This window comes from Aphelocoma coerulescens, chromosome 3 (assembly GCF_041296385.1).
Source record: "Aphelocoma coerulescens isolate FSJ_1873_10779 chromosome 3, UR_Acoe_1.0, whole genome shotgun sequence".
In the NCBI taxonomy this organism is placed as follows: Eukaryota; Metazoa; Chordata; class Aves; order Passeriformes; family Corvidae; genus Aphelocoma; species Aphelocoma coerulescens.
Window position 1 is genome coordinate 71,033,777 of NC_091016.1, and position 23,910 is coordinate 71,057,686.

At 41.0% G+C, this 23,910-nt stretch overlaps 1 protein-coding gene across 5 annotated transcripts in view; it reads left to right on the plus strand.

Annotated features, from left to right (window-relative positions):
* The first annotated feature begins 671 nt into the window (after positions 1-671).
* THEMIS (thymocyte selection associated) overlaps positions 672-23,910 on the plus strand; it is an 80,517-nt gene continuing 57,278 nt past the window's right edge. For 4 of the 5 annotated variants that reach the window (XM_069010810.1, XM_069010812.1, XM_069010813.1 and 1 more), the window contains exons 1-3: positions 672-1,093; positions 14,726-14,884; positions 23,395-23,853. In XM_069010810.1, coding sequence (XP_068866911.1) covers positions 676-1,093; positions 14,726-14,884; positions 23,395-23,853 — 1,036 coding nt within the window. In that variant the 5' untranslated portion in view covers positions 672-675. Of the gene's footprint in view, positions 1,094-14,209; positions 14,422-14,725; positions 14,885-23,394; positions 23,854-23,910 lie in introns of all 5 variants that reach the window. The other variant, XM_069010815.1, reaches the window with a different exon arrangement.

Consider the following 23,910-nt stretch of genomic DNA (forward strand, 5'->3'; position numbering starts at 1 on the left):
GCAAGCTTTTTGAAAATAAATGGTTGATTATCTTACTGTTTTGCCACAATGTCATGCTTTCTACTTTCCCTGACCCTTCAGGGAGCCAGGAGAGCAGTGCAAACAAACATGAAATCACAGTCACTTCTGTTTTCCTCATGATCTGAGTCTGCTGCTTATTTACTATGGCCTTGTTCTTCACAAGAGTCCTACTGAAACAACAGTGCTTGATCAAGCTCAGAATGGCAGAGCTGGGACCAGTGCTGGGGGTTTGTCTTCAGTGCAGTTTGATTTTCACCTGGTACTGGGCAGTAGTCTCTTAAAATTCCTTCCCAGTTGCAGTGTCTCAAAATCAAATTACCACAAATCATTGGGGCATTAAAAATGTTAGCCATTTTGCCTAGCAACATTGTGTTTAAATGTCCATTTACAGGATGAAGTAATTTGTATTCTATTTGTATGTCTTAAATCAAGATGAAATATTTAAGACAGCAAAGTGGTTAATTTCTTTTCTTCAAAGGGTATTTATGGTTTTGAAGCAAAAAACCACCAAACTATTTTGCTGTGTTCCAAGAGGAAAAATAAACCAACAAACCAACAAAACCCTACCCAGACATGGTGGGTTTTTTCCCCACTCTAGGCAGGGCTGATAGTCATTATCTTCTTTTCACAGGGTCAATAACCATCACTGACAAAATGGAGTTTTGTAGCAGATCCCCCTTCCCCCTCTGGAGCTCAGTACCCACAGCAACCTCCCACATCTCCCAGCCTGGCACAGACCCTTGGTGGGTGTGGGTACCGGAGCCAGCCAACGGGGTCACAAGTTGCCTTACTCCACTCCAGCTGCACCCAGGGGAGGAAGCAGCCAAAGAGAGAAGGAAGCAGAAGCACCTCCCTATGCCACTCCTCCCCTCTGCTGCGGCACTCCCAAGCACAGCCTGCACCAGGTTGAGAGTGTTGCTGCCTCCAGAGCTTTTCACTGGTCTTTACATGCCAAACCCACATGCTACAGTGCTTCGGACCATGGCCATTTCCCTGGAGAAGTTCATTCATTCTCTGGACCTCAGAGCCCTTCCCAGGGTCCTCCAAATCCAGTCAGGCATCTATTGTCAAGGTGAGCATCAAGTGCTTTCTGGCAGGGTTTGCAAGCCTGTGTTTGACATCAGGCCCCCCTTTGGACTGGAATGTGGGGGAGGCAGAGGGGAGGATGCTCATGGAGTTGTCTCCTAGCAGTTTCCTCCCAGGTGAAGAATGTTTTATCAATGGCTTTGGAAATGTCTTTGCTGCAGCGTGCATTCGGTCTTCTCACTGGCAGTGAAAATGAAAATGCAGTTAGTACTCATCATATCCTGAAAAGAGTACTGGAATAAGACATGAATTTGCTTTGCACTTACACAGAGCCATCAATCCAGCAACTGCAAATCACTTCACAGAGGTTAATTGATTAAATCCAGCTTGCACTTCTGGGGCTGCCATGGGGAGGTACCTTCTGACTCAGAAATAAAGAGACAGGGAGTCTGGAAAGTGACCATGAGGGTCCATAAGGTTTTCCTGAAATTCTGTCCTGTATTTGGGGACACTTCAGGTGTTCAACAATGCAAAGGAGTCAGTATGAGCTGTACAGGAGCAACACAGGGGTAATATTTTACTGGATTTTCCTGCTGCAGATCTATTTTTATGATGCTTTTAGTGCTCTGCTTGTGCACGAAATACACTCAGAAGGTGTTAAAGAGGCTTGCATTGGAAGGAAAAATCTGCTCTTGGTTTGGGCATGGACTTTGTTCAATGATAGTGAAGATATCATGTCAAGCCCATGTATCAGCCTAGAAAAAGAAAGTTACCTCCATGCCACCGAAAGGGAAAAATTGGGGTCCAACTGATAAAACAGAGAGGGCTTCATGAAATGAGCTGAAGTCTGCTTCAGCTTCAGCCAAGCACCCTCTTCAGGATCCACAACATCTATCTTTACATCAATCTAAATATTTCCATGCTGCTCCATAGTAGAAGGAGAGAGGAGGTACCCATGGAAATTCTGACTGGCAATCAGTAGCTGTGGCCAGAGTGGGTGATTTTTCTTTCCATGTCAACAGTCTCTTTGGGCAGAAAGGAAATGGGAAAGGGCACACTGAATCTGTGATGATAGTGTACTGTCCATATACTCCAGTTTGCCCATCCTAGCTGTTCTGGAAACTACCTATGAATAATACTGGTACATAGAAAAGTGTTCTGGGAAATAAACTTAGCTAAAATTACCAGAAACCTTTGAAAATACTCTTTTTCTGAACTTTGCTATTGGCCTGTTTAAGTTTTGTCTTCTAAACTGGTCCAACAGCTGTGGCTGAAATAGGTTCTTGGTAAGAAAGCTACCACCTAAGTGATGAAGAGTAGAATTAAAACTAAAGAATGGAAGATCTCCTCCTTAAGCTGTAGTAGCCACTGCATATGTCTCTTTTCACACAGCTAGGAAGCAGGAGATATGACAACAAGTTGTATGCATACGTACATGTAGGCATCCATAAGTATACATATGTATATGTATATATGTATGTATATGTGTACACAAAATACTGTGAGGTGTATATATATATATATATATATATACACACACAAAATTCTATGATAAAGTGATGGTAGCCCAGCTGTCTGCAGGTTTCTGAGTACCTACATTCTGCATCCTGTTGCTCATGGATGGTAAAACTTATACCAGTACATTTTTGTAGCCAATTTCAGTTTGTGCTTCCGTTTACTGTCTAAACCCTTCCACATGAGGAGGAAAACAGTGGTGAGTTAGCCCACAGACCATTCTGCAGCAATTCCTCACATGTGAAAGGAAAAGGCTATTAACTGATGACTACCCTTGGGAGGGGACGGTATGTGCTCTAGAGACCTGAGAATAATAGCATTAAAAAGTGACAGCCCTTGTGCTGCTCTCATGCTTTTTTGGTCTTCAGCAGCACCACCTCTTCCTGTCCTCTGCTCCTGGTGGCTTCTCAGCTGTTGTCATCTGTGTTCCACCAGCACAGCAGCTGCAGAACTGACAGCTGTGTATGAGTCTCTGGTTTATACAACAAGCAAGACTGATACATTCTACTTGGCTCCTTGCCCTTCACAGCTAGCATATCCCAAGAATATTTGCAAGTACCTAGAGAAACCAATGTCCTATAGTAGGCTTCTGTGGGTTCCTCTTCTTCCTTGCTTCAGAGGAAGCTTGAGATTCTTGAGACACTCGGTTCCTGATAGGCTTGCAGGGTCTAGGGCTACAAAAGGTCTTCTCAGGCCAGGCCCTACCTTCCTTTCTCTCCCTCCTTCCCTGAGCTCTCTGTCTGTGTCAGATCTCTCCTGAATATTTTGCTCCCTTCTGTACCTAGCAGCTGGGGTGAACACATTTTTCTGTGATTGCATTATGATTTATATTACATTTTCTGTTGCAAGACTAGTGCTTCAAAGAGAGTCTGAAGTAACTCCTGTTATATTGCTAAACAGGAGAATGGGCCACTTTGAGCACTTCAAGTTTCCATTAGGACAACTACTCTTTAGTCCTTCCTCAGGCAGATCCCTCTGCCCATGCAACAACCTTTTTGATCTCTCTTACCCCATGCAGCACACCAGCAATCACAGTGTGGGTAATGGCAAGTGTATCGGCAGGGAACATGGGTTTATTGCTGTGGCTGCGGGGACCAAATCTGAGCATTTGTGCACTGATTGTAATAGCTCCCAAATGGCTACAGCTAAATGATCAGCTAAGTGGTTTTGTGGAATGGGATTTCATAGGAATCTGTAACCATTCTCAGCACAATATGCAGATAGTGAGGGAGAAGATCGATTGGTAAAGTGTTACATGTGATTGTTTGTAACTGATCCATCACCAGGGAGAATGAATTTTCCTCTGTAAGAATTTAAAATAGGAAGAATTTTCATATATGTAAATGCTAATGTATATTCCCCTCTCCACAACCTCCCCCAAAAAGGGCAAAGTTTCTTAATATCAACTTAGCCAGGTACATAGAATGGCTAAAGGAGTAAGTCATGGTCTACTGCACCCATTAGAGCTGCCACATCAAAGCTGTAGCAGCCAACCAAAGATTACAGCAAGCCCCGTGATAAGATGACAGCACAGTGTAATTGATTCACTGCTCTTCTCCGGTGATCTGTGGGGATAAAACTCTCCATTTACTCTATCTAGAAGTAACATTTTTTCACACACTGCACTTAGGTCTAATGATTTTGCAAATATAGGACTTGCAAACTAACCTTACAGTTCTTGACAGATTTTCAGCACCTCTGGAAGCATAAGGAAAGTGTAATGCTTTGTGAGGATGGATGTTTTCCATGTGGTGAGGTATTTTTATTAGAAGCTGCATAGTCAAGCTCCAGGGAGAGAGTGGGAATTTACTTGCCTTTGGCAAGGTAACATCTCTGAAAGAATCCATTCTATATCCATGTTACACCAAATACAATCTAGGTCTCTCTTTGCAGACCCAAGCCTGCCTGCTACTGTTCCCAGTGGAGAGCAAGTAGAAAACATATGCTGTGTGCACTCATTCTACCATTAGTCTCTCTACTGGCCTATAAAAAATTATGTTCCTGCTGATATTAATGGAATATGATATATTTAACTGTAGTTCCCCAAACTGCAAATGGACACAACTTTATAGACCCTGCTTCCATGTGGAATACTTTCAGCTAGAAAAGCTATGGGCAGTTGAATTTTTGCTGTTGGTAGTGAATACTATGATCTAGGAACCTTTCTGAGGAAGTTTATGTCTCTGTTCTTGGCATGAAGAAGAGGAAAGCATATCCTTGAATGATATCAGTGATTTTCATGCTACGCCTGGACTTCAGGGTTGGTTGAAGCCTTACCAGTTTGCCTCTAGGCAGGATACTTAAGGTTAGAGGAGCTTGTTCACACTCCCATGTTCCTATTCCCTTTGTTCCTCCAGCTGTGTGTGGCTTCACTGTCAGAGACCCAACCTGCAGCCATCACCTACCACTGTCTGATGCTTTGCAGAGTCAGAAACGTGGGGTGTTAGTAACAGCCCTGAGTTTTTCTGAAATGCTTCTCATCATCATATTCGAAAGACCATACAGAAGTAGAGAAATTATTGTCATCCCTGGTTTGAAAATAGAAACACGGACGAAAGGAGATGGTAATTCTCCAAATGCCAGGGATACCTCTCAGGGCAGCTGCTTTGGACTCTGCAGACATAATGTCCTTGCTACAGAAGCTAGACTGTACTGTTGAATCTCTGAAGGGAATAGGAAGGATGATTATAAAATGAAAGCAAGTCTGCCAGATACAAATAACTTGGTAATCAGCACTGATTAGAAAGGAACTACAGTGCAGACTGAAGTACACGACAATTTAATAGCTCATTAGAATAAGTTATTAAAAAATTAAATTGCTGAATCTCCATTGGGAACCAATTTGATTGATCAAATATCTTTCTTTGAACATTTTAGTAAATATTGATACTTAGTGAGGTAAGTACTGTCTGACCACTGATTTTTACAGATAGCATGCAAGTGTGGGCTTTCATCTTTATTCTTTATGTTGCAAAAATTATGTCTTTTTTAATACTGATATAATTACTTTATGGGTATTTGAATTTAATATTTTGCAGGCTTAATTTAACCAGTGGCAGAACAGTAAAAAGTGCCAACTTTAATTGTGAAAAATGAAGAACCGCTCAAGGCACCTATTCTGTTGCTGTTTCTTGTCATTGGGCTACCCACAGTCTTCCCATTCTTGCTCCACCTAAACACCTACATCAGTAGTGGTATTCCCCATTTCTTCACGGGTTGGGACTTGCCAGAGTGCACGGAGAGTTTGTAGCTCTGCTGTGCAGTTCAGTTGTTTGCAAACAGCATGTGTGTTGTGTAAATTGCAATTCCAGGACATCCCCTCTTTTACAACAGACCTGTGAAACATATTAGGAAATTCTGCACTCCCCTGAGGAGAAGGGAATGCTAAGCCAGCAGCCTCCACATCTTTGGGCTGGGTGTGCAGTGAAGCAGCATTCTGTAGCTGTGGTACTCCTGTCTCTGGGGTTCAGGAAAAGTGCCAGGTCTGTGCAGGGGGAAAATATTGGGAAGAGGCAACTCTGGGGTCACATGTACGTCCTTGGTTAATGTCCTTCCAGACCTAAGGGATCTAAAGATTCTTAGAATTGACAAGTGGGGATTCCTCCTCTGGGCAATGTTTGGTGCTCTCTGACAGCTGCATGAGAAGCAATGCCAAACAAAACCATTTGGGTGAATAGTTCCATTTCAAAACTCACTTTGGTGAACTAAAACCAACATGACTCATAGTTCCTCTTGCTGGCTGTATACCGTCACTTGCTGTCTCTGCAGTTTTCAGTTTCACTCTCTCTGCTTCTGTGACTGGGAAACGGCATCTTTCCAGCGTGCATTTCTACAAGCATTTCAGGGAAGTGGTGGGCTCTGCTGGCCATCAACAGAGTTCAAAAAGTCTTCTTAACCCTGTTACTGTAGCTAGGCAAACTGAACACAAAAGGAATTCTTATCTACCCAATCTCAGCTGCCCCAAGTCCTAATTTAGACAAGAAATATCTCTCAACACTAAGGGTTAGAAAATGATCACATAGGGTCGATTTTTTTTTACTGTTTCTAAGCCAACCTAGAGAGAACAAATCCTGCTCCCTTATCAAGTGTGATAAGCCAATGAGTTGATGAAGGCTAGGATATGCAGTCTTTAATATGTACAAATAGAACAAGCAAACTGCCTCTTCAGGATTAATAAAGCTACTTTTTCTTACAAAAAGTAACAAGTAATTTAAACAGAGGCCTAGCATAGACAGCTTTGATGAATATAGTTAGGGCTGTATTTCTCAGAGGTGAAATATCATTAAAAATGGTCTCTGCATTTACTGGGTGGACTTTCCATAGAGTGCATGACAAGGGAGAACTGCACACAAAATGGGTGAAACTTGTGGTACAGTTCTTTCACTTACTAATTTGTGTCCTTTTTTTAAAGATAGAGAAGCCAAACCTATCAAAAAATGGAAGGGTGTTTTCCTTTGAATACAGTTGTTTCTGTTCCTCTTGATTGAGCAAGTAGGAGCAAGAGCCTTAAGTACAGCCAGAATAACAGATAGCTTGGATTCTCTTTTGTGATCAGTAGTTGGATCATGTTGGTAAATTTTCTCTATTAATACAAACCACTGAAACTCTCCTGCACTTGTTCAAGATGCTTCAAAAGCCTGTTTTATTCTAAACAAGAAAGAAAGTGTTCTTCAGTGAATGCAACATGAGAAAAAACCCTGACTTTTATGGGTCAAATATTGCTCATTTTATTCATACTGCTGCCCTCAATGGAATGAGTCCTCCAGACACAGTGAGAAAAATCTGACCCTGGGTAGCTGGCACTCAGGATGAAACTGATTTGAGGATCTCCTTTGAGGGGATTTTCTTTCTGTGACATTCAGTTTTGGGCCTCCCTATGGATGGCTCAGGAGGTAGGCAGAATACCCAAATTGCCTGGTTTGTCTCAATGCAGGGGTCAACTGCTTATCTTGGCTTGCTGAAGCTCCTTGATGTGATGGCTTCCTCTAGCAGAGAGCTCCCCTGCTGTCATTGCACTTGGGCTCCAGGGATGTGAGGAGGAGGTCTGCAGCAGGAGAGGCCCTGTTTTCCTTCCCATGAACCTATAAAAAACCTATAAAAGAACCAAGACAATTTTCACAAACTCAGGCTCTGGAAAGATGAAGGGACAACTATGTTAAATTGCATAGGAGAGAAGGTCCTGGGATAAACATCCCAGGACACACAAGTCCATGACCACACACTGGTTTTGAGTTACAGGGCTTTTGTGGAAAAACTTGTTATTCAAGAACCTGGTAATCTGTTCATGAAGGAACGTGACATTTGTCCAGGTCCACTGTTTCTGGTTAGCTCCCTTGGACACACATTAGTGGCACAAGGGGCATCATGCTCTGATCTCAGCAGGAGAAGATGCTTAAACATGTTTCCGGTTCTGGACTGCACCTGTGAAGTGCTCTGCACTCTGACCTGATCCTACAACTCAATTTGAGCAGCCTTCCTAAGCCTAGTCCAACAAAATATAGTTTTTCTGTTGAACATAGATGTGAAAAAACATACTTTAATTCAAAGTAATTAACACTGTAAAGAAAATTAATAAGACTAAATAAATCATGAACAGCTATAACAGTGACTAATGCTGTTCAAAATCAGGTTTGGGCATTGTCTTCACTGCTGTAGTAATTCTGACTCATTTGTGTAAACCCAAATAAAAGGCCAGAGGTGTTTCATTGGGAGCTGTGGTTTCACTTGCTCTTTCCGTTATAGTGGGTGCTGCATGCAGAAAGCTCTGCTGCCACATGCAGTGCGTGAGACTCTGGATAGATGAGAATCAGAAGAATGCATTTATAAAGAAAAAAGGTCCATAAACCTATCAGGAAAGGAATAAATCAGAAACTGCAGAAGTAATTTTTTTTAAAAGTCCATTGTGATTGAAATGGCTTAAAGTGCTTGACATTTAAAGTTTGACTTTATATGGCAAAAGATAAATCTTAATGGCTTTTGTTTTTTGATGGTTTTGTGCTGGCAAAAATCAGATCCTTTGCAGCCTAAGTAGGTATGATCTAGATAAGATGCATCTTTGCATAGAATCTTTTGGAAGACTTGTGTCCCAAACTGATCAAAGTTAAAGATTTTTGTTGCTTGAGACTTGTTGAAGAGAGAAGAGTTTTTAGAAAGCCCAATGAGTTGCTCTGTCACAGGACAAAGGATCTTCCACTCAAATTCACGCTGCCTTCATGACCACTGCTATCCTCAGGCATCTGGAGCACCATCTATGCACCAGGGAGCTGGGCTCTGCCATTCTCAATGGGGGCACCTTCTTCTGTTGGAAGAGAGGAGTGGATAAAAGCCATACAGGTGTTTTATCCTGTTTGCAGCCTGTCTCACAGCCTGGGGTTAGAGAGAGAAGCTGGGGCATGCTTCTTCCTTTGCCTGTCATTGTGCATGATTTCCAGCCTCTTACCTACAAGATGTTAGATTATTTGAGTTTAGTGGGGGAAATCCATCAGGCTGCTGAGCATCTTTGGTTCTCAGGAGGTATGTGACTGGGAAGAAAAGCCACCTAACGTCTCCACATCAGAAATTGTTTGCTTTTCCTTCTGCTTAATCAGAGTATAAAATGATTAAAATGATTAAGCAAAACTCTCCTCCCTAAAACTTTAAAATAGATCTCTCTTCTTGCCAAAGAGCATAAACTCTGAACAATTGGCTAACCCCAAATAATGCCCATAAAGAATGATATCTTTTTTATTGACACTAATTATAGATCCATTATGCCCTTCATATTACTTTGAGAGCCTGCAGAAGCCTTAAAAAACCTGTGATTTCAGCTGAGCTATGTTGCAGGGGAAAATGGGCTATTGTGAGCCTTTATGTGAAAGCAGAACCATTCCACCCGCCCCTGAAACAAGAGTCACCTCTGATAGTGAAGACAGCACCCATATGGGCAACCGATGACAACTTAATAGTGGAGAAAGGAGCACTGGGAAAAGGACATGGGGACAAAGTTCTACTCTTTCAGGAGATGTAGGGAGATCTTTCATCTCCCTGCTAAGCAGCCAGGTTCACGGTTCTTTGGATCTCCTTTCAAAGACTGCTCAGTCTGCCAGCTGCAATGAATTCAGTGAGTGTTACTGAGACATGAAAGGGAGAATATTTTCCTTCAAGGATTCAAACTCATGGGACTAGGGAGTCAATGCCTAGTGTTTGGCCTCCAAAGTAATTTGGTTTTGTTAGGAAAAAAGCTTGGTCTTTGTCAAAAGAAATAAAAAGAGAAAGAAAAAGGAGAAAAAGAATGGGGGATACTTGGAAGTGCTTAGCAGCACCCTGTAGCAGACAGGCTGTGAGACTGGGAGTCAGCCAGCCTGGGCCTGAGCTTCACCCCTGCTGAATAATCCTCTGTGCCACCATAGTCAAGTCTTTCGTCTCGTTGGAATCTCTCTCCCTGGCCCTCCACGCTAAGCTGCCCGGAGGCATTAGGCAAAAGGGAGTTCCACCCCAGTGATGTACTGCTGCTGTTTACTCACGGGCCTGATGGTGAGCCGTGCTTCCTGTCAGCATCAGTGAAGCGTTCACTCTGAGACTAGTCACCCAATGCAGCTCCAAGCTGCTGGGAAGAAAAAGGAATGTATTACTGAGATATTTTATTGTTCCACCTTGTGTTATAAAATATTTATCTCAGTGGTACTGTCACGTGCCCTGACATGAAGAATGACATCCTCCATCTCAGGCATTCACTGTATTTATAGTTCATATTGCTGTTTTTAATACGAAAATGCTCTTATTGTACCTATAATGAGAAATAAATCAAATAAAGGGCTTACGTTAGGGAGGATGGTGGTGTGGCTGTTTAACATTTTAGGAAAGGTGGAGGGAAAAGATATTGAACCAGTTGTGGTGCTTGCTTTGATCTGATCATGGCGGTTACTAACACAGATTGTCAAACTGGAGATGAGCTTATGAAAGGATATAAATGTGCTTTTTATTGAACAAAGTAGCATTCCAGAAAAGGTGGTTTCAAAGACAACAAGCTCTTTAATTACAGCCTTCAGGGGCATTGTTTGATCACTGTAAATAAGCTGCTTTATTCTGGGCTCTGCTAAAATGTTGGTTTGGGGTATTTTTGCATTATATTGCATACATCTTTCTCAAATCAAAAGATTCTGTTCTCAAGGTTACTTGATTTACATTTACAAAGAGTTACATTTTCTTTGTGACTTGAGTGGGAAAAACAAAGTTATTGTTGTGCAACAACAAATAAATGTTTAAAAAGTGCATTTTAATTTTAATTTTAATTTTATTTTTCAATATAGGTGTGAGGGAGTGCACATTACACAGCTGAAGTAAAATCTCTCAGGGTCACATTGTCAAAAAGTGGGAACATTCAAAATGTTTTAAGATTAATTATCATGGCTTTTAAAGGAAAAAGAACTTTTATTTTCCTTTTTGAAAGCTATGCAGTTTCTTCAGCTCCCTTTTATCAGCACAAATATTTGCAGCAAATGCCTCGGTAACATTTTTCTCGTCTGAATGTAATCTTCGTTGTATTATTCCAGGCAAACTGCCAAGCAAGGGCTAAAATCAGGACCAAAGCAATCTAGTTGCAGACAAATATGTAATTAAAATCAATACTTTATGTGCAATTGCACCCCCAAAAACGTGGCTGGCAGATTTTAATTTTTTTTAATATATATATATATTTTTAATACTAGTACCAATAAAAATGAGGTTTCTGCAATCATGGTTTCAGTCTGTGAGCCATCATCCACCCAACTACTCACCCTCATAATCTTTCAACCTCTTGGCCTATTTCAAATACATCTGGTAATATACATTTTACTACTGATAAGCTGTTGAAGTTTGGTCTCTGATGTCTCTACCTGGATGGAAAATGTGGTGGCATACCTCCATAACTTCATGGTTATATGATCTATCTATCCAACTTCTACAAATGAAAAGTACCATCCTATGGTCTTCACTGGTAGTATTACAAAGCATTTTGTTTGCCAGTGGATTATGTACCCATGTTTATTTCTTTGATGGTAAGACAATGAGCTCCCTTGATTTTAATTTTTGTGGGGGCTTTTGTGGTATCACTCTGTTGCAGATATAGATTGAAATAGGGTTAAATATTCTTCAATAACCATTTTTTAAAGAACTTTAGCCCCTTAACTGCTCCATTTAGTGGATGAGGGAAAGGCTGTGGATGTTGTCTACTCAGATTTCATTAAGCCTTTGGCACTGTCTCCCACAGCATTCTCTTGGAAAAGTTGGCAGCCCACAGCTTGGACAGGTGTACTGGTTGCATGGCCGAGCCCTGAGAGAGGCGGTGAAAGAACGACAAGAAAGACATTGAGGTGCTGCAGTGTGCCCAGCGAAGTAAAATGGAGCTGGTGAAGGGGATTGAACATAAATCCTATGAGGAGCAGCTGAGGGAGCTGGGGAAATTTAGCCTGGAAAAGAAGGCTAAGGGAAGACCTCATCACTCTCTAAAACTTATCTGAAAGAAGGTTGTGGTGAGGTGAGGGTTGTTCTCTTCCTCCAGGCAACCAACTGACATAACAAGGGAAAATGGCCTCAAGTTGTGCCAGGGTAGGCTCATCTTGAATATTGGGAACAAAAATTCTTCACTGAAAGAGTGGTTAAGCATTGGAACAGGGAAGTGGTGGAGTCACTATCCCTAGAGGCATTAAAAAAGTGAATGGACATGGCACTTCATGATCTGTACTAGCAGCAGCCAGCCTCCTGATGGGAGCTGTAGCAATATCCAGAGGCAACTGAGTTAGTCTGTGTTGGATTGCTCAGGGACTGAAGAGAGCAAACAACTATGCACTATTACAATAAGAAAACTGGATTGTTCTTTTTTTGTTAAAGGGCAGCAGCTCTCTTGGTCTTCTGCTCAGTACCAGAATTGTCGAAATTGTGCTTAAACAGCATGTTTCTTCACCTGGCACTGGCTGATATATGTGTGGCACTATAATCCAGAATGTCTCTGAATTAGTCATCCTCCTGGTGTGCAGCAGAAAGCCTGCTGTGTGTTTGGAACCTAAGTACAGCAGAGCCCTTAAGGCTGTATATGGCCCTCAGCAAGAGAAACCAGGGGATGTTGCCCCATCCAGCCTGCAAAAAGCATCTTCCAGTTGGTTTTTTACTTTTTTTTTTTTTTTTTAATCAAAATTCCTTCTCCAGAGGGTTAAAACACTGTATCTTCTTCAGGGAAGCTGAGGATTTTCTGGTGTCCATCTCAATTGTTGAAAACATTGCACAGGTTTGTCTGGACATGTATCCACAACAGAGCACACTTAACCAGTTGCTCAGCATTACTCCCAATCATTCTCCTGTTGGTTTTGGTGCTCTTTTGAGGCTTTGGGTAGGTTTAGGCTAAAACAAGAGTAAGTTATGCTCAGACTGAGCTCCCAGTGACTTCAGCTGAGGTCAGGATGATAGTCAAGTGCTTGTCATTTGCAAGTGCTTCAGCAGAGTTAATAAATAGATCCCAGACTCAGTAAGAGATGCTTATCAGCCCAGGCTATGTTCAGGACTGGAATTGTTCTTGAATGATCACTAGGAAGATCAGTCAGCTAATAGTTGGGGTTTTTTGGTGTGACACCTGGGTGGAAAAAAAAAAAGCGCTAAGCATTTTTTTTTCTTTTCTCCGCACCATCCCCACCAACTACAAGAACTGTGGAGTAAAAAGTGTTGCTCCTAGGGAAGGGAGTTCTGCTGGCAATGATGTTATTTCATTACAGGCATCTCAATTATTGATTGCAACTATGTAGCCAAAGGTCAGGTTTTTTTATCTCATTGCCTGATACCATTCTGCTCACCCAGGTTAAAATAAAAAAAAAGACAAGACTTTAAACTGAACAAGATGCAAGTGAGGGCTTAGAGCAATTGTGTGCAGGAAACTCTGTCTTCTCAGAGGAGATAAAGCAAAGGGCAAAATTAACCCTGAGAACCCTTTGGGGAAGGGAAAAATGGAAATGAGAAAAAAAGTATTTTAAGTAGCTGAACAGTATTAGTAGGAGAGCAAATTAATACACTCAGCAATGCATTGGGAGTTGAAATTAGAACGTTTCTCACCACAAGGGAAATGAAACTTTGAGATGAGACTTCAGAAGGGGCTCATCCACATCACTTCAGGACAGATCTTGGTGAGTTCTTGGGAGGAAATGCACAGAAGAATGGAAGCTAGTATTAAAGTTGACATTTCTGATGTTCTGTGTTCAATGCAATTCTATCTACAAATGGAACACCGTCTCTTCACTGCATTGCCTTTATATATAGTTAATTGATCCCATGACCCAAAGCTTCTGCTAATCCCCTGCAGAGACCAAGAGGAATTTTCCTTCTTCTGCAAAGCTTGGGTTTTGAGTTTTTTGGCTTTATTCTTCTCCCTGTGCACCTGCTTCTGAAACAGTAAAGGTTGACCACAACTAGAATGGAGAAGTGGGAGATGATTTTCTCAGGACAAGATACAGGTCCAGGTTTTGTTGAGGAAGTGCTGAAATGCTTGGCTGGATTGCCTTGTTCCTGTTCTCAATGTTCTGAACATCACAGATAAAAAAGGAATTTTCTGCTGCCAGGTCAGAATCAGTATGTTCATTTCAACATGAGACAGGGATTGCTGTTGTTAATTTGCCAGTTTCCCAATTTCTTGTACTTTCTTCAGGTCTTGTGTTACTACGGGAAGCTCAAATGGTGGTTGCACTTTGACGTCTCCTGTCCTCTCCCTGGGCACCTTCCAGGGTCTGTGGGTTTTTGTCTCCTGCTGTAGTCTGTTGTTTCCTGTGGGATATGCTAGGCCCTGTGCTGTGCAGAGGCACCCTTAGTGCCTGAGCTCCACTGCCTGCTGGTTTCAGGAGACACCTTCTGACAACCCAGGTAATCCTATGCTCTACCTTGCTCCATTTTGGTCTAATAATTTGGAAATGTAGGTTCTTCAGACCTTGTCCTCTTTGCATGCATTTAAGAACAGTGTACACAAAGAGCTGATAGAGAGTTCACTGAAGCCACGAGATGGTTTTTCTCATGACCCTGAGAAAGTAAATGAAAATTAGGTTATCACAAGATAAGTATTATTTCACATAGTTTAAGTATTATTTTTTTCACTCAAAGATGTAAGGACACTTGACAAAGTGAGAAAAAGCTAAATAATGCTTTTCTTTCCTTTTGTGGTTTTTTTCAGGCTCTGTCTATGAGATGTTTGGAAATGAATGCTCCCTCTCAACAGGAGAAGTCATTAAAGTTATTGGCTTCAAAATTAATAAGCTCGTAGCAAGTACCTGTGAGAACAATGAAGGCAGCCAGTTTTCAGCCAAAGTGGAATTACCACTAAATTTTCCTGGTATAGTATTTCATGCATACATGTTTTTGAGGAATTATAACCCTGTGTAATCACCTTTGTTCATTTTATTGATTTGCTGTCTTGATTGATATTTGAGGTTACAGCTCAGCTGTCAAGAATACAGTTTTATCAGATGATACAAGACACAGTCAACTAATTTTTAAATTTCAACTCTTACAGTCCTTTCTCAAACCTGGATAGAAATGATTAATATTATAAAATTTTGTAGTAATGCTTTCTACACTTGGGATCCCTTGGTGAAAGAAGTACAAAAAAAGTATTCTTCATTTACTTATGACTGTGCCAAAACCTGTCTGAGCTGAAATCTTCCTTGTTGTGTTATTAAACTATAATTTATTTACCATTACTACATCTGTATTTTATTATTTTGGGCACAAAATATTTTCAATACTTTGTTATATTCTGTTTCTATTTTAATTATTTATTTTATCTATGGTGGCCAGAGTGGCTGCTCCATGCCTGGAAACAGGAGTAGAGGGTAATGGATGTATTTTTCTGCTTAAGAAAACACTTTAACTGTTCTACAGAGAAATCCAAATATATCCATATTTTGGAGGATAGACTTGAAATTTGGCATGTGGTGACTTGTTATTTGAACTATATCTTCCTCTCTTCACATTGTCATGTTAAGGAGAGCTGGCCAAGTACTGAACCCAGCACTAGTTCATCACATGTCATATTTATTAATTTTTGAGTGCTGCTCTCATCTCAGTTCCTGTACTGTTAGCGTCTGGCAGTGTTGAATAGGGAAGTGAATGGAGAACAGAGGGAGAAGTGTGTATCCCACGTGAGTGTCCCACATGTGGGAGTTGGAGGAGGCAAACTATACTAGGAAAAAAGTAGAAAATTTTGGACCTCAGAGCAGGACAGAAGAATGGAGACTTTCCATGCAAAGATCAAAGACTGGAGACAGGTGCAGGTGGTTTCAGCAGCAGAGGAAGACCCCACCCAAAAGTTTTTAAGTAGGGCATTTCCTATGCTCGAGTCTTGCAGGCAGCAGGGGTAATGGGAGCCCCTCGGGGAGAGGAGATGAGCAAGCTGGAAAACTGCATGAGGAGGGCAGTGGGAGTGGGAGGGAGGAGAAGTTATGGGACACCTGCAGATAGAAGCACTGGTACAGAGGACACAGGACACAGCAGAACTGAAGAGTCTGAGATCATGCCCAGGACTCGCTCTGGCCATCAGTTTAGCTAATGCACTGAATGACACTACAGTTTTGTAGGAAAAAATAGCAAATATTTAATTAGTGTTGTATTGTACTGCAAGCACATGGGAAATTAAATTGATGCTTCATGGGAAACGTAATATGAGTGTTTTCGAGTGTTTGAGTGCTTGACTTAATAACCTTATTGATGCTCTTCTGAAGTCTTGCTGAGTATGACAGAATGTGTGCACGTGCATGTATAGGGTTTAGGTTATGCCAGTGTCTAGACTGGGATGTGCTTTTTTTGCAGAGGGCGACAAGACACACTTCTTGAAGCAAATAAATTGTAAACGTCCGTGGGAACACACTGTTTCATCTGAATTCTATGAAAAATATCTTCCACCATGCTTTTATTTGCCATCTCTAAAATACAGATTTCTCTCTGAAATAGTTGTGCATATATAACTCTCCCTTCCCCCACCAGTAGATCCTCAATTTAATTTCACATTTTTTTACCCCGTGAATCAGAAGCATTTGTATGACCACTTATTAAAAGACTTCTTTTGGAATGTCATTTTCAAGCACTAGTAGGGCCCAGATATAGTGATCAAAGACCTTTTAATCATCTGTGGCTATCTAGAGATACTGAAATATGACTCTCCTATGAACTCTCAAGATACTTGGTATTTTTCTTGTAATCCAAGTTTCTCTGATATTATTAAAATTTCTTCTATCTCTAAAATGCACATACCAATAGAAAGTCACATTCTAAATCTTGATTGGCATATGAGGTTGAACATTTGAATCCTAAAATATCCAACACAACAGAGTGATAAAAGTAATCCTAAATTTATTAATATCAAAACTCCTGATTTTTAGAACAGAATGACTTGTAATTTCAAATGCTTGAACCTGGTGAATCGGGATTTATTTGCATTCAAGTGATCAGTTTTACATCTTGACATTTGGATGCTGTTGCCCTACTGAGCACATTTTCAAATTCTATCTAATCACTACAATTTTCATGCATAGTTATGAACTCTCCCAACCAGTGTTCTAGAAAACTGGGTTATTTCACTTGAAAAATAAATTCAGAGTTCATTTTGCTGAAATTTATCATTATTATCCTCCACATGACGGGTATTACTGAACAGCAGCACTGAAGAGGGGCATAATGACACTTTTTATTAGCCCAACAGGGAGCACCTCTTTTCTGTTTTTCTCTGTATATGTACTCTTATGCATTCAAGAGCTATTTGGTAAGATGTAAATTTGTCATTTCTCTAATTTAGTTCTTAGCTGAAGAATGATTCTGCTCTGCAGAGTCAAGATTTCCCAGTCTCTTGCTCTTTCTTGACCTTTTTCCTTTTCACTTTATTACATACACGTGCTAAGCACTAGCTGAAACACTGTACATGAAACATGGCTTGCCCCCATCTCCTGAATGAAGCACAGAACTGAATTGCAGATGTTCTTTTCCACGCTGCCTTTGACTTAATTCAGTAAAAATATCGGCAGGTCTCCAGGAGGCTGACCCTATATTTACATTGTACGTATGGTGCTCTCTTACCAGTGTTGATGCAAAGAAATCTTTTGCTTTGATGCTCTTTTCCATTTCCTTTGCCATGAGTTCTTTTGCGTGCCAGGGTCTCACGTATCCTTTTACTGTCTGCATGCTGGCACAAATGAGCAATGCTCCTATTTAGGTTACTCTGGGGATAGCGGCTCTGAGAGTGAAGAACTGGGCTCATTGGCTTTAAACGAGCCTTACTCTTTGTCTTACTGAGCGTATTTGCAGTCTTCAGAACTCCTTTTTTTCTGCTCTGGCAAATCAGATCCTTGATAAAGGCCTAATCTGCCCTTTGCATTAGAGAAACCGCTGCAACCGCAAGTTCACTATCTGTGTTATTCGTTTTATCCTTATTCTAATTTGTTCTTTTTCATGCCTCAGAGGGCCAGGCTATTCTTTCTGTGCTCATATATTGGGTAAAAAAATAGAAGTCTGCTGTTACTCTAGACACTTCAATGGCTACATCTAACCACATTTTGGACTACAATTTTCACTTCTAGCAAATTAGCAGACAGGTAATTTGCACAACAGCTGAACTGTGTGCTGGCACAAATGACTACATTTCATTCTGTCGTATTCCTTCTGCAAAAACTATTACCGGACTTCCCCCGTTCTCATGAGGTCCCTAGCTGTTGCTGCTGCTCATTCCTACATGGTCTAACAGACACGTAGCTGAGCATGACTGCCCCTTTAAGTGGTCATCTTCTGCAAGTCAAAAGACAGGAGACTTGTCAGTGACCACACAGCACACCCATGGAAGAACAGGCATTAGCCATTAGAAGGCTCATCTCAAGAGGAGGTGAGGGAGAGGTGGCCTTTGGAATAGGATGGGGAGAGGAGGATGCTGAAGCAGAAGAGGAAGAGAGTAGGTGTTGGAGGTGGGGGAAAAGAGGAATAGCAATTAAGTCAGCTCTAGAGAAGTTAGAAACTGTGCTCTTCCCAATCTTTTGCCTTACTTGGGGAACAGAAATTGCTAGTCTGGGAGAGATGATTTTTCTGCTCTTCTTTTTTCTTGGAGGCTGCCTGCTACTCTACTAGGCAAGCCTAACTACTGGTTTTCTCAGCTTTCCATGGGGGAAAGAGAGTAAAAAGGATACTCCTTTCCTTCAGGACTCTAATTAAGACTGAAAATAAGAAGTCTATAAAGCTCCAGGGTGGTACATTTTACACTACAGCCAGTAAAAGAGAGCTGCATATACTGTTCTGCAAAAAGGTAGTAAAAATATCCATCTATCAAAACATGCTTTCCCATAGCACATTCATTCTTGTGATCCTCTGGCTATGTTTTCTCTCTCATACCAGTGAAAATAATTTTCTCAGATTCTCAAACTCACTCTCTATCAACCTGTGCACCAATTAGTAAAATTTCTTGAAAAGATGGGCCAATGATATTTGGGGCATACTAATCATCATATTATGTCTAGGCAGGCACTTTAGCTAGTGAAATGTCACTAGGTACAGAAGCTTCCTGGAGTGGAATGGTTATACTTTCCTGTAGTGTTATTCCTATGTGTAGTTTTCTTGTCTGATTGTTTTATTTTCCCCCAAACCATTGGGCATCAGTGCACTTTGGTTGTAGACCAGATTGCATTTAGAAAGTATATCTATAGGAGCAATAATGCCTGATCTTGATAAACCAGATGGACTTTTTTCCAAATTTGTTATTTCCATCTGTCTTTCCCCCTAACGGTCCACCCAGATCTCTTGGGAAAGTCTAATTGAATTTGATTCAGTCATTTTATGGTTTATGGAAAAGTAAAAAAATATTTTTGCTTGACCTCAAAATGTCCAAATTTTAGCGTCTGAAACTTGCCATATGTCTCCTCCTCCTAGAGATTTCCTTGTTATCTTAGATTTGGAAAAGATTTGTTTTTGCAGTTTGATTCAAAGTGATTTCAATAAGGTTCTGAATGGTTCCAGCTAATATTGTTTCTGGGTTTTTGTGGTTTTGTTTTTTACATATGTGTAGTATCAAGGAGAGCACTTATGAGAGGACACCATGGCAGATCATGGCAGTTAGATAGGAACTACAGTGACTTCCACCCAACATATCAAAAGAGCCTTTTATATATTTACCTATTTTCTATACAGAGAGAAACATACGGAACTTTGCATGTTCATAGCCGCTCAGAAGCGGCTGTTAGCTGCCTTCACTTCAGGATTCTCATCACTACAGAAACTAAGTATTCAAGGCCATGTGGCTCTTCACTTGCCTAAGCAAGCATTCTCTCGCCAAAATTAAGAAAACCAGCAGAACAGAAGGCAAACATTTTTCTGTTCCCATCCTTGACAAAGCCAGTCTGCAAGGGGATAATCAGGTGTCTACTTTTGTATGAAATCTGGTAATTATCCTTCCATATGAAACCCACTTTCCAACCTAGTTTGTTACTGAAATAGTTGCCTTCCAAATAACTTTGTAGTCCCAGCAAAACTATTGTCAAACTCATAAAAGAGCAGAATGTTTCTCATACCTGTATGTTGCTAAATGTTTTCAACTGGAAGTGCTTTTTGGCACAGTTTATGGAGGCTTTTCAATGCAGTTCTGGGGGGTTTGTAGGAGGCATACACTTGCTCCTGTATCACAGATGGGTAAGCATATTTACTGCCTTTGGGACACATTGTAAGTATTTTGAATATACTTTTTAATGAAAACTATTCCTATTTGCTTTCTCCCAGCACTGCCAGGAGATAATACCCATCTTGTGCTTGTAAAGCATGATACTAGAACACTGTTTGTCTTTTCCACAGTTTCAGTTTGTCACTGGTGACCTGACACAGCGATACTTTCTAAATGCTGATGAACCTGTTTGTGTTGATCTGCACTGACAGCTCCAGTAGTGATCAGGACTGTGATAGATAACTTCCTTGTTAATAATTGTGTTAAAAATGGCTTTGAGAAACATTACAAATATCAGTGGGAAAGAAAAGTGTGTTGAAGTTGTACTTTGTACATTCATGCATGTGGTTTCCTTCCAGCCCAGGAAAAAGCCTGCAGGTTTTCCTTCAGTGAGGACATTTATATAGAGGATATATTGACGCAAGAGTACTGATTTCACACAGGAAAAGCTGGCTGTCATACAGAAAACTGTGAAGGCACAGAACTGCAGAAAGAAGTGACATTGGCACAACTGATGACTTTTTCTGCAGCACATCAAATAGGCTATTACTGCTTAGGCTGCTGACAGGCCCTCAGAGATGTTAGTTCCCAGAGTTACTAGTGGCCACACTGGACACCCAGAGCCAAACACGGCCAATCTGGTGATGAATTCAGTTAAAAGGTACTCAACAGACAGAATCTTAATTATGTCTCCTTTAACAAGAGTGGTGCTAAAGTTACAAAGTGAAAGTATGGCATCTTGTTACAGTGAAGCCAGAATCACAGCAATCCTGTAGGCATAAAGAAACCCAAAAAAATTTTTAAAAGTCTGTTGTGATGGAAGTAATTGTTTGATACATCCTTTTAAAGAAATACAGTCTCAGGGACACCCTGCTACCATGAAGGGCCTTCAGTTGAGTTTATTATGGTCAGCAGTGAAAGTCAGTAAGGGAAAAGATGTGGAAGAAAATAAGCACATTGCTTATTTTTAACAGAAGCAATACCCCCTGATCTAATTTGTTAAATTATCCCACAATGAGGGGAGGTCTAGAGAAGGAAATGGGTGTCTTCCCAAGATCCAACTGCAACTGTGTGTTCTGGCATCATCCCACCTTGCTAAAGTCTAGGTATCTGCTGGGATATCCTGCACTTTTCTCACATTCTGGTTCCCACAAGAAGGAAGTCATGATCAGTGTGGATGCAGTTCCCACACTAAATGGCTGGGGACAGCTGGATAGGACATTTAAAACCTTGCAGACATGGCTCAAACTACTCACGGGCCTTGAAGCTGCCATGAAAATGTCCTTAGTGCTACCAACCGGCTCCTTGGTCCCCATCCCATGCTTCCTCCTTAACAGCCAAAATGAGAGTATACCTTTACCACAAAGTGCCCTCTCTGTGGTCCAGAGGAATCAAAAGTGTGGAGGAGCGAGACCATAGGATTTTTGCTGATTGGCTTGGCAGATAAAGGGAGAAAAGGCACAGTATTTGCCAGGGAGCTTGGCTTCTTTGTCACTGTAGCTGTAGCTATTGGTTAATTTGTGGCTAGCAAACTTGGCCTGGAAATAACCTCTATTCTCAGTTATATTCACTTGAAAGCAAGTCTTTGTCAATGCCTGTCTCAGGAAGCTGCACTGCAATTCCATAAGACAGCATTCGCAATGCTGCCACACCTTGTGAAGAAGACAGCTGAATCACACTGTTCAGCTAAGCCCTGCTTTTTAGCCCTCTCAACCCTCCAGTTCGTCTTCCTTTATAAAAACCCCCACACAAATATAGAAATGTACACATTTTTCTTGCAACGCAAACTCCTAATGAGACAGATCCAAAGGGCATGATTAACATGAAGTAATAATGTCCCTAGGGGTTAGGGAAGCTCAGATACAGCTTCTGCCTTGCAGAACTTCAGCATTTTAATTGCCTCGTGATGGCTGGAGTGCTACAACACCCAGACTTTGAATTGATCCAGCTGGTGGACTGGGCTATCAGATACGCTAAAATCTATTTGCTCTTTCTTATCTGTAGGTTCTACTCTTTCATTTGTGATGTATCTTTAAACACACCTGGTCTAGGAATTCCCAGTCTTTGTTTGGAAGGTTACATAGTGTTGATGTTTAGACAGAAACTTATCCTGCATGAACTGATTACATTAATGTTGTGTTTCCTCATACCACATCTGCATTTAGCTCTTAAAGGTTGGTTTGCTGATGTTCCGGTTTGGCCAAATTTAGAAATACATCCTCTGACAGAAGGCAGGCTACAACCATCCCTCCCCCACCAGGTTCGGGAAAAAATAAATTTCTTTTGAAGGAAAGTGAAAGAGATAAAAAATATTTATTAAACAAACAAATAGGAAAAGGATGATAATGCTAAATAATAAAACCTTCTGCTCTGCTTAGAGAAACTTGGGGGAAAAATCAGAGTCCTTTTGTAGATCTCTCTCTCCCTCCTTGGAGCTGGGACGGGGTGGTGGGCCCACCTCCAGGGCCAAGGCCTTGGTGGAAAGTCCTCCCAATGTATTCTGATGTTGGAACAGTCCAGCAGAGAGAAAAGGAAAAAAAAAGGAAGTCCCAGGAAAACAAAAGTTCAAATCTCCAAAGTAAAAGGAGCTGAGAAAATAAAACTGCTGAAAGCCGACTGGAAAGAAAAGCCGGGTGTTCCCTTCCCTCTCGCTCTCCTGCCACAGCTGAAAAAAACCTCTCTGTCTCTGTGTGTCCTTGGAACATGAAAACAAACTGCTCTGAAAAAGTTTTGCTCAGTTTTTCCTTCCCCCTCTCAGGCTCAGTTTAAAGGCATAGAATGGCAAAAAAATTAGTTTCTGGGCATGGGGCAGCGATAGGGGATACACATCATAAAGTCACCCCAAGAGAGCTGAGAAGACAGATAGGAATTTAGGATGATTTTTCTTTTTTCTGTGGCAAAGAAGAATTTCATTGTGGACTAAGAATGCCGGATGTCAGAAATTAGATACACACTAGAAAGGGTTAATTGCAGCTACCCATACACTGTACTATGCAGATGATATTATCTCTGTAGAGTCTTATTTCTAGCAATCAAACTACCATCTATGAATTATTTGATGTGCTTTACTCCCCATTTTTATAACATTCACAGTTTAAAATTTGGCATGACTTGCTTTGTATATTTCCCCTTTCATAATGTAAGTTTTCTGTTCTTAGGTCTTTATAAGGTTGTGGCAGATAAGACTCCATATGTCAGCATTGAAGAAATTGCAAGAAAAGTCTCTATAGGGCCAACAAGGTTTGGCCATCCTTGTTTCTACAGCGCCGAGGATATAAAATTGGCAAACTTCACTATCAAACATGGTGAGCAGATCACCTTCAACTCAGTGGAAGAGGTCAATGGAACGATGGCTGTGAACTGTGTGGTGGTCAGAAATAACCAGACTCATTCCTTTACTTTGCCCCTTTCGCACGAAGGAGAATTCTACGAGTGTGAAGATGACCAGATATACACCCTAAAAGAGATTGCAGAATGGAAAATCCCTAAGTGCAGAAACCGGATTGTTAAACTTTCCAATACTTTACATATGTGGGACTCCTCTAGTCCATTTCCCAAGAATTTTGATGGCCATTTGATTCTCATGCCTGTCTATGAAGTTCAGGCAGTAATGAAATGTAAGTAGGAATTAAAATCAATGTTCTGTTAAACTTGGTGTAGCAAAGTAAAAAAGC